The 15,141-nt window shown below is 38.4% G+C and overlaps 1 protein-coding gene across 1 annotated transcript in view; it reads right to left on the bottom strand.

Moving 5' to 3' along the window:
* TNKS (tankyrase) overlaps nt 1–15,141 on the bottom strand; it is a 131,472-nt gene that overhangs the window by 49,779 nt on the left and 66,552 nt on the right. Inside the window, exons 4-5 of the mRNA XM_085058464.1 lie at nt 12,794–12,830; nt 11,926–12,001 (exon numbers count right to left, since the gene is read on the bottom strand). Coding sequence (XP_084914590.1) covers nt 11,926–12,001; nt 12,794–12,830 — 113 coding nt within the window. The remainder of the gene's footprint in view (nt 1–11,925; nt 12,002–12,793; nt 12,831–15,141) is intronic.

Genomic DNA, 15,141 nt, shown 5'->3' on the forward strand with positions numbered 1-15,141 from the left:
TTAATCACGCAGCTTCCTCAGTCATTTTATAGCAGTACTGAGTTATTTAAATTCATGGTTGACAATTATGCTTCAGGGACAAACTCACAGATGCTGCTTCAGAAAAACAAGTAATGTCAGACTGCTGACTGTAGATGATGAGCTAGCTGCAACTCCACAGATAAATAAGCACAGGGATGAAGAGCTTGAACTACTCTTCTCACGTAAAAAATAATAAACAAGCAAACAAACAAAATTCCTAAAGACAAGAATTACAAACTGCTCAATGAAGACATTTCTCACTCCACTGTTTCCAGTAGTAATTTAACTGCTTCATCTCAAGAACACAGCCAGTAGTAATTAGATTGTTGAACTGGACAGCTTAGAACAGTAAAATTCTGAAAAACATCCTCTCACAAATTTCACGTATTGCTTTCTAACAGCTAATGACAGGGAAAACGAACTGAACAGCTCCCACAAACCACATCTCCCACCAGCCCTTCTCATCACTACCTGGCAGAAAAAGGGCTTAAAGGGCCAGAAGAGAGATACTGTAACACAGAAGGCAGCAACTGTGTTTGGCAATAACTTTAAATGTAAAGACCAATCTGACTGACAAGAAAAAGCCGGTATGGCAAAGGAATAAAAGGGATCTTCACTCCCCAGATATTAATTAGGAAGCTTAGCTCCCTACCTGCTCCATACCAAGATGCTGCCATTACTTTCAGAGACAAACCTAGACACATACACTAAGGGGGAAAACATAAAGGTCTGGGAGAGACACTTGAATCTTTAAATGGGAACACCATTGATCTCTGAAGGATTTCACAAACAGCAGATCCCATAACTGGGGCATTACCAATCTTTGACCTCTTACTAGACAAGAACTAAAATGCAACACCTCCTCCCTTCCCTGAACCTCCTCTGTATTTGCATGTTATCTCAAACACCATTTGGCAAAACAGTTCCACCGAGGACGTGCCAGAAAAACTGAGCAACATCCCTCACCAAACCACAGTATTCTCAGAAGACTGATCCTTATAAGACTCTCTTCCATTTCTACATGCATATCATGAAGGTACAGTGGGATGGAACAGCAATATGAAAAAGAAATTCTGGGACTTCCATCATGAATTAGCATTTATAGTTTTCCCAGATTTAGAAGCACAGAGTATATCTCTGACAGCACTCAATGACACAGGGAGAAGAACTTTGAGATGGATTATCAGAGAAGCAGAGGAGTACACACTATTTCTCTGGTGATAGATGCTGACAGCTGAGGGAATAGTGGCTTGAGCTACATAAAGAAAAATTAGAGTAAAGATCCACTCTCTTCTCCTAAGGGAATGCTGCTGATGTTATTTAACACTGAAAGATCTATGCTGCCTTGAAAGATATGGCAGAACACTACACAGAAACTACTTACAGTGTCACTGTGATGAGTAAAGCCATTTTTGGCAATCTGAAGATGCACACTAAATCACCAGAGGCTGCCCCAGCGCTGAGCAGAGCAGGACAATCCCCTGCCTTGCCCGGCTGGCTATGCTGTGCCTGATGCCCCCAGGACGCGATTGTCCCTCCTGGTTGCCAGAGCACTGCTGACCCATGTTCAACTTGCCAATGACCTGGACCCGCAGGTCCCTTTCTGAAGTGCTGCTCTCCAGCCTCTCGTTCCCCAGTGTGTATGTACATCAATGTTTTTCCTACTACAGTCATCTAACAATCTTTTATTTCCCTTTTCACCTTCCCTGTTATTTTTACTACTTCTTCTATTTCATCTTTATGTATTTACTTTGCTTCTCCATCTTCCAACTAGAAACTTTCCAGGCTTCAGTTCATAATATTTTCACATTTGTAAGAAGGAATATACTAATTTGACCACTTTCTCTGCTAACATGGCTTCCAATCAACACTTCACTCATTTTATTGAAAGTGGGGTCAGAATAAACTGTTAAGAGCAGCACTTGCAAATTGACTGCCTATCAGTTCCAGTGCTGAGTACGAAATAAATATTTATACCTTATATTTTGGAATGTAAATTGAAATATAAATAATTAAATTAAATACACAAAATGCTCTTTTTGCATTACAGTGATAATTTGCAAATTTTAGAATTAAATTACTTTATAATCTAGTCAAATAGGTTTTACCATTCCTTTGAAGAGCAGCCTTGCAAAATACAGGGAAAAAGGCAGAGAATTTATCTTGTACTTCCAATTGAAAAGTTATGGTTATTAGAATATGAATATTCTAAAGAATTTCATCTGTAAGAAGTAAGTTTATTTTATCAGTAGACACATATTATATTACTTGGAAAAGACTAATCAAATCACCTCAATTTTCTTGTTCATCAATGACACATCCATCATCAATTACAATACCCTGTTTTGGCACTTTCTTCCCCTTTTATCCTCCATCTGCTGGCTGCTCAGTCAATTTAAACAATACTTTTATAAATGGTTATGTAAATACATCTCTCCTTGCACATAAGTATTTGCAGTTCTCTTCATTTAGAACTAAATTGATCACTCTAAATTATCCATACAACCTCTGAAGTCAATGATGGGGTTGTATGAGCAAGTGAGAACTGATGCGCTGGGAGAAATCAGAGAGGCAGCAAGGGCAGAAAACACAAGGACTTTGGGTGACCTAAGAGGTGAAATGTTAGGATGCTATCAGTGACTACTCTACAGAGAAAGTGGCCAGGAAGGCCACAAGGGTAAATGCAGCTACTGAGATGGTACCGAGTGACACCTGAAGCAAAACCTTTCACTAGAAGCTGTCTTTAATAGTAGCTACAACACGCTCAGATTCAACCTCTTTACAGGGGAAATGGTTGCTAAAACAATCCAGCATGATGCACCAACCTTCTGAAAGTGATGATATGAAAAAAATAGCAAGTTTTAAAAAATAAGCTAGAATTGGCAGGTAAGAGAATTTTGTCCTTACAAACAGCATAGAAACTACTAATGAAGATAGTACTGGATATGCTTTGCTAATGCACACCTTCTGTTGGGAAAGGCTTCACACAGTAAAAGAAGCCAGTATGACCAAAAGCAAGCCCAAAGAGTTTACTAGAATGAAGAGGACATTCAAAAAGCTGAATTTACAAGTTGGAGAAAAACACAAGGACCACAAACTCCAGTCATTTAGAGGTAAAAATGCAAGTAAACAGGCAAAAACAGTTTAAGTAGTAACTGGTGAAAAGAATTCAAACCAGATATAACTTCTTGTGACCCCCCATGAGCACAAAATGCACCAGCCAGTTCAGTGGGGTAAGGTGACACTAGGGCAAAAAATGGAGGTCTTACAGGCAAGAAGACATGAAGAACTAAAGGGACTTTTTGTGTGGTATACATCTTAGAAGAAACAACTCTTGTACCAGGATCCTGGTGAGTGAGGATGTGTGTATTTCAGAGCATGGAGAAATTTGGCAAAGGATCTGTCTGAAACTAAGTTAAGCATAGAAGAGGTAATCATCCCCATAATCAAAATGAACATGAACAAATTGCCAAGACCAACCTGGATTCACTCAAGAGAGCACTGGAGAATGATACAGGTGAATTACTAGTGGTATGTGATCCCTTAAGATTATCTTGGCACATTAAGACACAAAAGTTGCAAACTAGTCATTGATGCATGTTTTGGGGAACTACATACAGGCCTGTAATCTTCACATCTGTACAAGCAAAAATACAATATAATAACAGCCAGAATTAGTGAACATCTGGATAAACACAATCTGCTTGGGAAGAGTAAAATACAGTTAAGGGAAGTTCCACATTCAGAACTCTTGGGTTTTCTAAAGCAGGCAACAAGCACATGCATAAGAGTAAGCCAACTGATACAGGTTACAATGAGTACTCAACAGGTTTTTTAACTAAATCCTCACCAATGGTTTATAAGGAAGAGGATGTTAGGTCCTCAGGTGGCTGCACAACAGCATGCAGAGATGGGAAACAGTACAACTAAATGATGTCACAGCAAAGGGAGATGACAAAATACACTACCACACTCAAAAGTAAAAAGCAACAACAAAGCAGATCAGTTTACTTCTCAGTACTTCTTATGCTTACATGCAGGGATTTTGAGAGGCAAGTGACACCAAGAACAGAAATATCACCTACAGAGTATTAACTATAGTCAACCATATCCAGAAGCCAAACGCACACAGTCCAAGCTGCTGCATTTCAACTCAAAACGTAATCTCAGCAAGCTCTGTGAAGGAAAGGGCTCCACTCTTGAAATCACAGTAGAAGAAGTATTGTCAGTACTCAGCTTCTGGATGCACTGTGAGCATTAGAGCCAAATCCAGAACACAGCTTTTAGTTAATGGGCATAAAATATTACATGGCAGCTCTGCCCAAATCTGCCAGTTTGACTTGTTTTCTCTTGACAGTAGATGGGTAACAGCATAATGCAGAAAGTCATCTCCTGTGTGAAGCTAATCATCAAGGGGAAAACAGTTCAGGTATAAAAACCCCCGATGCCTTTAACACATTGGAAGGCTTCCTGAAGAACACATTGATTAAGACCTAACAAGTGAGATTTCCTGAATTTTAGAGAAGAATACAAAGAGAATGACTACAGAGTAAACAATTTCTTTCCAGTCCTTTGGTGCACAATTTCCATTTGTGTACATGACAGACTACACTTCAAGTAACAGGTGAAGGGATACTCACTGAAATGATTTGGGGAAAATATTTAAGATTTCATAAAAGAAACTTAAAAGCAGGTAGATCAGTTTTACATTTTACTCTGCAGGTATCATCTTTGGCTATAAAAGGTTTTAGGCGACACCACGGATAGAAATTAAGCCAAGTCGTCTATACCATACAAAGTCTGCAGAGAGATTCTTGTGTTACCCACTCTGACCATGCTTGGCCAATGAAGTAAGATGGGATCACAGCATAAGAAAGTACATAACCTGTCACATTTTCTAACACACATGAAACCTGGGAACTATCTTTTTAACAAATAAAATGGTATTTCAAAGTTAAAACACAGTTGTGACCATTTTTAATGTTCTTCTTATGTGCACAGCATTGGGGACAGCATAATCATTATGAAAAACACTTGCTTTGTAATCTTTTTATAATGTATATGTATAATGTAATCTTTTAATAATGGAAATGTCACCTTTTTTTTTTTTTTACAGTGCATCATTAACTAAATCCAGAAAAGACCTTTAATTTTGTATGCAGGATTTGATTTCAAATATTTAACTCAAATATTTGACCTGGTCTAGTGAAAGGTGTCCCTACCCATGGCAGGAAGGCTAGAACTTGATGATCTTTAGGTCCCATCCAACCCAGGACATTCTGTGATTCTATTTACCAATCTGCCCACTCACACCCCTACATATAACCTTGATACATATGTGTCTCATGAAGCACCTAAAGATCAGTGCCAACAAAGACTGCAGTGTCTAGAAGCCATCAGCCAGGGCCAGCTTTACACTAGCAAACATTAGCTAACAGCCTGTGTGGTTATCGCTTATTTTGATAACTGCAGTTCCACAATGCTGTAATCAGATAGCATGAAACTTCTGGCAAATCTTTGCAGGACCACAAATGAAGAACCCCAAATATGCACATTTCCCACCCACGAAACTGAGTTTATAGCACTTCATCAAAACCAGACCGGCATTTATGCTAGTAAGCAGCAAGTGAGCAGATTGCACAAGGGCTTGTCTAACCAATTATTCTGAAATGACTGTTTTGGATTTGTGGAGCTGTCTTTTTTCTAAAACAAAATGACATTTCATTACAACAAACAATTTTTAATCTTTTCATTTTATTAGATTAATGAAGGAGAAGGCACTCATTCTGAACCAAGGGTACACAGTTAACTTTAATCTATATGATTCCATTGCTCCTCTCCTTTGCACGAGTGACTTATTTTTTTGTTGTAGATAAGCCTTGAGAGTAGAGACTGTATTTACAAACCACACAAAAAAAAAATGTATACCAGCAGAAGAGTTCATAAAACTTTCAGAAAGATGAAATGCAAATTGTGAAACTAGATAAGATACTACACGTGACAAAAAAACCCAAACATGTAGTCCACACTGAGATTCAGATATACCCTTGGGCATGACAAAAAGGCCTTGCATTAGTTATCTGCTCACAAGTCTTTTGCTCAAATAAACAGCTTTTGTCTATAGAAAGGTAGATTTTCACAACACTCAAACAACGTTTTTCATTGTATGTGAAATAATTTCTTCCAAAATATATTTCATACCCAACTGAGTATAATCTCTATGACATAGATGTATAGAACAAACAGACCTATAGATTTAAGTGATATTAGTTTTGATTTTTATTCCATAGCACAGGAAAAATGAACACAATTGTGAAGCTTTACAGTTTCACTAGCACACAATGTGTTCACATCTTGCAGTACATGGCATTTTTCTTCAACCCCCAGCTCCCAGACCCAAGAATATTACAAGAGAATCTAAACCTCTGCCCAAGTCTGTACGCTTAATAACGGTAAAGGAAAAGCTTGTGAAAATGTGGATCGATTGCTCCATACAGACTCAGAAATTGGAGGGTATACCAATTTTCTTTCCAACTGCACGATTTTTCATGAAAAGGCTGCAAACAACCAGAGTTCTGGAACAGGGGTTGGCAAATTCACTTACCAGCAGCAAATTGGAGACTCCCCAGTAAGAGGAGATGTAACTCACCTGATCTTGTTAGAATTCAATTTCTATTTACCAGCCTTTTGTTTACAGGCTGATCTCTCAATAGAGAGAAAGAAGCAAAGGAAGCAAGAGAAAGAATCTGCAATTTCATCCAACAGAATGCTACTTGATATCAGGGATGTCCTATAGAAAAGCCAATGGGCACTTTGTTCTCAAGACCTTTTGCAGTGGTTACCTCAGGCCAAGGATGCTGCTACTCAGCACTGCATTGCAGACCTTCTCAGACTTGGATTTCTTACATCTGAACCCCATGCCAACGAACCTGAATGATGCCATGCACAAGAAAGACTAACATCCCTATGGCAGGAAAGAACAGGCTGAAGCAACAGCCTCAATCAAACCTAAGAGGCAAGGATGTCTCCTATGACTCACCAACTTTAATGAAAAGGCCTGTTATTGGTATTTTGGATCCAGGTATGTCTACAGCTTGCTTCGAAAGGCAAACAACAAAGGCATTGCAGAAGCTTAATACCAAAGACTGCTACGGGGAGCTGTTAAGGACTGAAAACTGGGAATAAACAAATAAAGGGACATGAGAAGTCAGAAGACAATAGGGCAAAATAAGTGAGGTAGGATAACATGCATGACAGAAATGGTGTTTTAATTAATTGCCTAATTTTTTTCCCATAGGATTACTACATTATCCACAGTGCTGGATGGTCCTGTGCTAGGAAAAACTGAGGTGTATTGTTTCCAGAATCCCTGACTCACCTGTTGCAGAAATACATTCGTAGTTTCTAAGGAAGGAGGCAGGGTGGGAAGGTGCAGGATGGAAAACAATGTATCTGTGGTGGAACTGCATTCTGTGCTACCGTCTGGTAGCTACTTCTGCCTCAAGTTCAACTAATACCTGAGACCATGCTGTCATAGGAAATGCCATTAGATTCTCTGGTTTTCATATGGTTGATGCAAAATGTAAATATAAAATGGAGCTACAACAGAAACTTTACTTCAAAATATGAAGCAAGCATTTTGTTCTTCAGATAATTACTCTTTTATGCTTCTAAATGCTCAAAATATTAGATATTTGCTCTACTTCAAGCGATGAACCTGGAGAAGAGCACCAAACAAACTGGTTTTTGAGTGACAATTTTAGTACCAGCATGATCTGAGCATGTATAATGCAGTAGAGAAGCAGGATATTATGTACAACCAAAAATCCAACTTCAAAACAAAAACCCAACTTCCTATTGCTCATAGCTACCACATCAGCTGGATGCAGATCACTTTAGAAAGCTATTAGTCATGTGGGAAGTGTCTTGTAGAAAAGAGTTCTTATCTGAGTTGCTGAAACCAACGCTTCCTTATCAGCTCAGATACTTCTGCATTTTTTAAATGGAGGCAACATCAATTTCTTCCTTAGACACCTTTCAAGTGTTCACAACAGCTTTCTGAAAGAAATGAGAGGGCAAAGAGCTTCTACTCAACCTGCAACTATTATACATTTGATTGTAAGCCTGTCTCTTGCAACTGATTTAGGTGAGCACTGACTGTGTGCAACAAGTCAGAAATCCAGCTTCCATGACAGAATAATACAGCTTTAATTTCCAGCAGCAGAGAAGAACCTGGTGATTTCAAAAAGCAAAAAAATTTTGTTTGAAAATTCACTTGTAACTAAATCTTGAAAAATACAATCCCAGAGGGAAATATTTGAGGGAAAATAACAGGGGCTCTAAAGCCTACATATCTTTACATAGATAGACACATAAACAGTGTGAAATTCAGTACCATCTGCTAACACCAACAGTATAGGCTTGTCTTCTCGAAGTCAATACTTCTATAGATAACGTAAAGACCAAGGAGACCAGCAGAGCTCACAAGCAGGATGCAAAGAAATTTCAGACCCATTGGCAATACACAGGTGCTGCACATTGTGTCTAAGTTCTGTTCTGACACAGGAAATACTTTGTGAGGCAATGTGAACAGAAGTGATCCAACATGTAAATGTTGCCCTACACACAACACCACATCCTAACAATTCTGTGAATCCTCAGTCTCCTGTTAAAAAAAACCAAACATCAAACCAAGACTAATTGGCATGAAAAATCACTATTATATTTCAGCTCAAGCATTGGTTTTTAAAAAATAAACAAATAGGACAGTTAAAAAAAAAACAGGTTTTGTGAAATTTACTCTTGTGTAATACGCATTTGCTTACACTGTACCATACAGCTCTGCATTATACAGCTCATTGTTTGAGCCCTCATACATACTCAACAGGCACATAAGCCAGTACTTACACACAAAAATCAATCACTACCTATCTCAACGAAATCATAGTTTCTGAGATATTATTGCTGATTTTCCTCGGTCATCAAAACAAAACCCAAAAAATTACCATGATCCTTGGTATGCAGCAATGCTTTAGTTAACATATAAAATTGCTCTTTGTTTTGCACACTCCTTCATTTTTCCCTCCAGAAACTAACTGCAAGAGTAGCCACACAGAATAAATTCCCTCTTCAGACAACAGCTCAAAAGCTTCAGTAATGTGGACATTTCTACAATGCCCATAATCTACCTAAACTGGGACTATGGAGGGGAAGAAGGAAGTTCAGTTTTCATTCCTATTTGTCTTGACATGCCTGCTCTAAATAAACGGATGGTGCAATGGTTTTCAGCATCAGTTTTAACTGTTTTACAAGCATGGAATCCTGTCCAGTAGGAATCAGACTATAGATGTCAATACTTTTCAAAAAGGTTACAAGCAGCACCCAGAATGCAGTAAATTTTTTTATTTCCAACCTTAGCTGGTTTCAAACCAGCAAGATATTGTCAGAGTTTTCCACCCCTTTCACCCATTCTATAAAGCACAACCTCACAGCACATGTGGTGTTTGAGAAATATAGAACTCCAGATTTTAGTATGCATGGAACACAGAAAAAATCTCCAGGGGGAAAAAAAAAGTAAACTACATACAGGTGGACCCCAAATGATGGGGGAAAAAAACCCCACCAACTGCTAATATAGAAAAAATAACTACCCATTCAGTACTGGAACTCAACTTCTTCACCCACACATCTAAATGTTTCCTTATCAGAATAGAGCTGGACATCTCAGAAAATCCAGGAATGCACAGACTGAAGAAAGAGTTTGTGGGTACAGCTGTACTGCAGAGTAAGCATGATGCTGAGAATCTCAGACCAATCCGCAGAGTCTGCGCTTCCTGGCCCTGAGAGCTGCGCTGTCTGTGGCCTTACCCTGTCCTGTGTTTGAGGCTTGAATACTTAGAGGATCTGCAAAAAATAATTACTAAAAGAGTCAAGGAATGCAAAACGCAACTTCCAAAATGGACAAATTCTCAGCTAGTGTAAGTCACCATAGATCAGCTAGAGGCAGCTACACCAGTGGAGACTTTCACTTACAAGAATGCTGTGCTGTAGGCGGAAAAGCTCACTTTATTTGCAGCAGAGCTTAAAATGATCAAACCCCAAGTGATCTTGTGCTAGTACAGGACCTGAAAGCTTTGCTTTACAAATGAAATACTTAACAGTTATATAGCATACTTGCTACACAGCATTACTTCACCTTCCACAGCCTGTACATATGTGGCGGTAGAAAAAATTATCTGGTAGACATCATTTTAAAAAAGCTAATTAATGTCAATGGCAAGCCATCTTAATCAGAGTTTCAATAAACAGTACACTTACCGACAGCCAAACACACAAACATATTTTCAAAGTGTCCACACTCACAAGCTTTAACTGCAATATGTTTTCCAAGCTTTGGGCAAAAATTTTCCAACTAATTCAGAGGCTGCAATAATACACAAATTCTTCCTGCTAGCTCAATATGAATTTTAAAAGCTTTGTAATTTTTATTTTTAATTTTTACTTTAAAGTGACAAATGTTCAAGAAAATATCCGCAAGGACTTATTCCTTGCCCTATTGACAGAAATCGTAACTCTGCATTTGGCCTTAGATCAACAGTGATGGGGGCTCAATTACTCAGTAATGCACTGCTGTACACCATGTTTAATTATAACACAGGGCACTATTAATACCTAAATACACTTTTACTTGAACAGCAAAGTCTTAAAAAAAGAAAAGGAAATCCAAGAAATATGGGCAGTGTGTTTAATCTTAAAATCTGGGGAGTGTTTCATCAGTTCCAACTCTGCCAAATTAAATAAAGCCCTTGCTCATTTGCCTGCCCTCAGTTCATAAAAATCATTTGTTTTCAAGACCTGGAAGATGCATCAACTTTCAATCAGTGATAAACATAAACAAGCAAAAAACTGGTTGGGTTTTCTGTCACACAGTATGTATTGCAGACATTACAACTGATGAAACATTTTAAAATGTGTATAAAAATAGGAATTTTTGTACAATGGAGCTATATTTTTTATATTCAGTAACAGCATACCTTTTAGTCAAAAGCAAGCATATACTGGCCTGTCTTATTTCAGTGGAACTGCACTGTTCCACAACAGCTCCATGATGGGCAGAGGCTTATACTGTGCTCCAACACATTGCATCAAAAATAAAGAAAACTACAAAAGAAAACACTCCTGTGTTTTTCTCTCCAAAAGTGAGATGAATTGTTACAGGTGAATGACTTTAACAGATGCATATTAAAAACATTCTGGTGCATAGTCAAAAAACAAAACCAACAAACCAAACCAAAAAAAACCCGCAACATTTGTAAATCCAACAGTCTAGACAGACTATCATCTTGAAGTCTGAAACATCAAAAATCATAGGATCTACTTCTCACTCCGTATGTTCTTTCCTCCTCCAGTTTCAGCCTAATTCTTAATTTAACTCAAACATCTCTGCCAGAGAAAGTCAAAACAATAATGTCAAATTTAAGAAAATGCAGAAGGTGTTAAGCACAGCAATACAGTGCCAGTCTACGTGGCAGTGTATTAGGAGCTAAGCTGAATACCAACCACCTCACCCAGACAATGTTCAAATACAAATAATAACTTTCTTCCCTTAGTTATTTTATTCATCTGCAACAGCACATTTAGTTTCTCTTAAAAAGGGTCTTAAAGTTCCATTTTACATGTAGACCAGGGTTTGACATTTAAAAGACACACACAAAATCCATGTCTGCTGACTGATAATCTGTCACAACTGGCAGTGTCAAGTATAACAGCATTTTATTTTATGGCGAAAAGGCATCACAGGTTCCACCCCCCCATACACTCTCTTGCTTTATATGTTTATGTTTACCAGTATGCTTAAATTGGCCTTTCTTGAACAACTGAAATATAAAGCAGGTATTAACTTACCTTACGCCCATCACTTGCATGGCAGTTCACATTTAAAGGAGTCAATAAAGCCATCAGCTTTTCTTCATTACCACTCCTGTAAACGAGAAGATTATGGAAGGGGGGGAAAAAAGGCAGAGCTCTTTGATATCCAGCCTCTTAGCAAGCATTTTGAAATTTCAAAACCAAGGTTAAATACAGAAAAGAATACGAAATTTGCAGCTAAATGTATCTCAAAAGATCATGCAAAAACACCTCAATTTCTCTCCTTAACCTCGCATTTCCTTTATCTAATTTTACAGATCCTCTGAAAGCCATTTGTCGAAATAAATGCTCTGAATTTAACATATTTTCATAGCATATGGCCCATAACATTTGAAACAACTACATACCGATACCAAGAAATTTTTTTAGAAGGGTTAACGGTCTATATAAAATGGTCTTGTGCAGTCAGAAGGAAGGATGAAAAGCGTCTTTGCAATATACAATTGAACTTTACACCTTGTGTATAGGCTTCCTTATGCTCTGTTCTGACAAAACCTATTTTCAAAATATATCCCACGGTAGCAGTAAAAACCAAAAGAAAAGAAAGATTCCAATATTTAAATTGCCCCTAAAAAGAACAGTCACAAAACAATGAAGAGGATTTAAGCAGCTTAAAGCAAAAACTCAATATTAACCTTATAACCACCATAGTGGGGGATTTCAATTACATAAACAGGCTTTTACATTTCTACCAGACTAAAGTCTGAAGAGATTTATGCTAATTAAGTGGCTTGCTTGCAGCATTTCATGGAAAGGCAATGACAAAACATTACTATTTTAAAAATCCCTTTTCCTCGCATGCTTCCACCCCCAAAATATGTTTTATATTCTAAGCAGCACTCACCTAGCAGCTTCCAGGAGTTCGTCCTTCTTGTATTCACCTAAATGATTGCAAAATATCATGCTGTTAGCATTTGGCAGAAGACAGATTAAGAAATGCAGTAGGAAGCAAATACAGAATTAAAACAGAGAAGAGGAGAAAAAAGCCCACACCCCGCTGGGTGATGGAGCTGTGACGTTAGCCAGCTTGTGGAGGCAGCATCACCAGTACCTTGGAGACGGGCAGCAAATTGACGCATCTTCTTGTCCAATCCTCAGATGGAAAGGCTTTCTTCGGACAACCAATGACTGCAAAATCTTGTGTCCAGAAACACAGTCCCGCTGATAACAGCATGTCAGCTGAAGACAATGTCCCCACCCCCTGCCCTATTCAGTATGTCACATTATACTTGGGAAGCATAATAAATTCCAAGACAAAGCAAGGCAGTGCGGCTTTTGAAAAGGTACAAATTACCGATCTCCAAGGCTCTCACCTGCCTATTTGAATGGTAATATTACACTTCACTAAGTTCTTTAGAAGAGCAGGGATTATTAAAAAAAAAATCCAGGTATTATCAGCCACTTTCCAACAAAACACGTTTGAAATTAAAAGCACAGACAAAAGAGGATGAACTCTGCAACAGATTTTGTTATGAGACTCTGAGATTAGAGATAACCACGAGTAATGTTAAAGCAACATTTACATTTGAAGTCTTGAGTTAAAATAGACAACTCACAAAGGTTGCTGCATCACAGGATTAAAACTGCATGTTAATATTTTAAAAAGAGCATGGGAAAAGATAACCTATGGAAGTAAGACAGTATTCTTCAAAGCTGGATCATGATGACATTGTGCAATACAAATGGAAGGGAATTTAAATTCAGAAATTAGAAAAATAGCTTTTTAGCAGCTTTATGATGTCACAGAGCAGACCATATCCTAGACCCAAAAGGTACAGGGTTTGAAAAACACACTGTATACCATCTCCCAGAGAATTAAAGCCTCGAACCACAATGCTATAAGAAAAACAGGAAGAAGAAGCTGTCACGAAAGAAGAAAAAAATCCCTTTATCCTGCCTCCTATATGTAATTGTAATAAGCCTCCAGTGAAAGTCTCATTACAGGTGAGGAAAGCCACTGAGCCATGGAAAATGCCAGATCGGACTGCAGGTAAGATGGAAGGTTCATCTGAAAACATCCCTTAAGGAATAGCTGTAGGGTGCAGGAGGAGGATAAGAGCCCCCCATCCATTGCAAAGAGCTTGGTACTAGACCCACCACAGCTCCTCCAGCTAGCAGCAGAGGGTGACAGGAACCATAACAAAACCAGCCCCCTCCTTATGGACCCCCCTTTATTTTAGCACTGTGCCTTCACACAAGAGTAAGGAGGAGGAGGGTGAGTACGCATAGTCGTGCACTTCCTTCGTGCCCCATTCCCCTGGATGTGTCTGGGGGATTTTCAGAGGCAGTATCTACATCTCATCATACAGGTGATTTTTCCTTTCACAAGTGTGTTTAATTGCTTTCTGAATGATATTCATCTTTGGGAATTCACAACAACCTGCAGCAAGGAGTTCCACCATGCCTCTCACATGATGGCTCTCCTAACAGAACTGTTCTGTGTTGCTGAACCCTAGCAATGGAGCACAGAAGTTCAAAGCAAAGGTGAGACTGGTTATTTCAAATACAGACCAGGAAGGTTAATTTAGTTTTTGAAAGAAATTATGTCTATGTTAGGGAAAGCTTCATCATGAGACAAGTCAAATGACACAGAAATATGACTGCCTTTGACTTGCCGCCACTCTCCAGCTTCATCAGAAGGGGGGCCTGTCTACCACAGGCAACAGCTTTTTCTAAGCCACAGTACATGTTCCTCTTTTTCTGTTTTAATGAAGATAAAATACTGGGCACAGTAGTGAGTGTTTCAAATCAATGGTAAGTGAAAAGCTCTGGCCAGCATGTGAGGAAGAAAAAAAGACTCTTTATTGCTACTGCATTATTTGTGCAACAATCTCAAACAGCTGGATTTCCTGCAGTAGAGTTATTGGCCTGCATTATACCAACAGTTTAGAGACCTAAGCAGATTAAAATACCTCTTTTGCACAGTCTGGTTTGGCAGTGCATCTAGCAGTCCTAACCAGACTTTTGAATATACTAGGTTGAGTGTATTAACATTTTTTCCTCCATGATCAGTAAGTTGGTATTTTATCATACAAAAGCTGTTTCCTCTAATACTTTGATTATCAGAAGAACAACAAAAAAGGAAGGTTATGGCTCTTGATTTAGAGATGTCCCCCTGTATGCCTACTTAGATCAGTTAGTTTTACTAAACCAGTACTTTTTAAAAAAAGGTATTTATAGATAGGGTTGAAA

The sequence above is a fragment of the Lichenostomus cassidix genome, chromosome 4, assembly GCF_008360975.1.
Source record: "Lichenostomus cassidix isolate B80296 chromosome 4, HeHo_3.0, whole genome shotgun sequence".
Lineage (NCBI taxonomy): Eukaryota > Metazoa > Chordata > Aves > Passeriformes > Meliphagidae > Lichenostomus > Lichenostomus cassidix.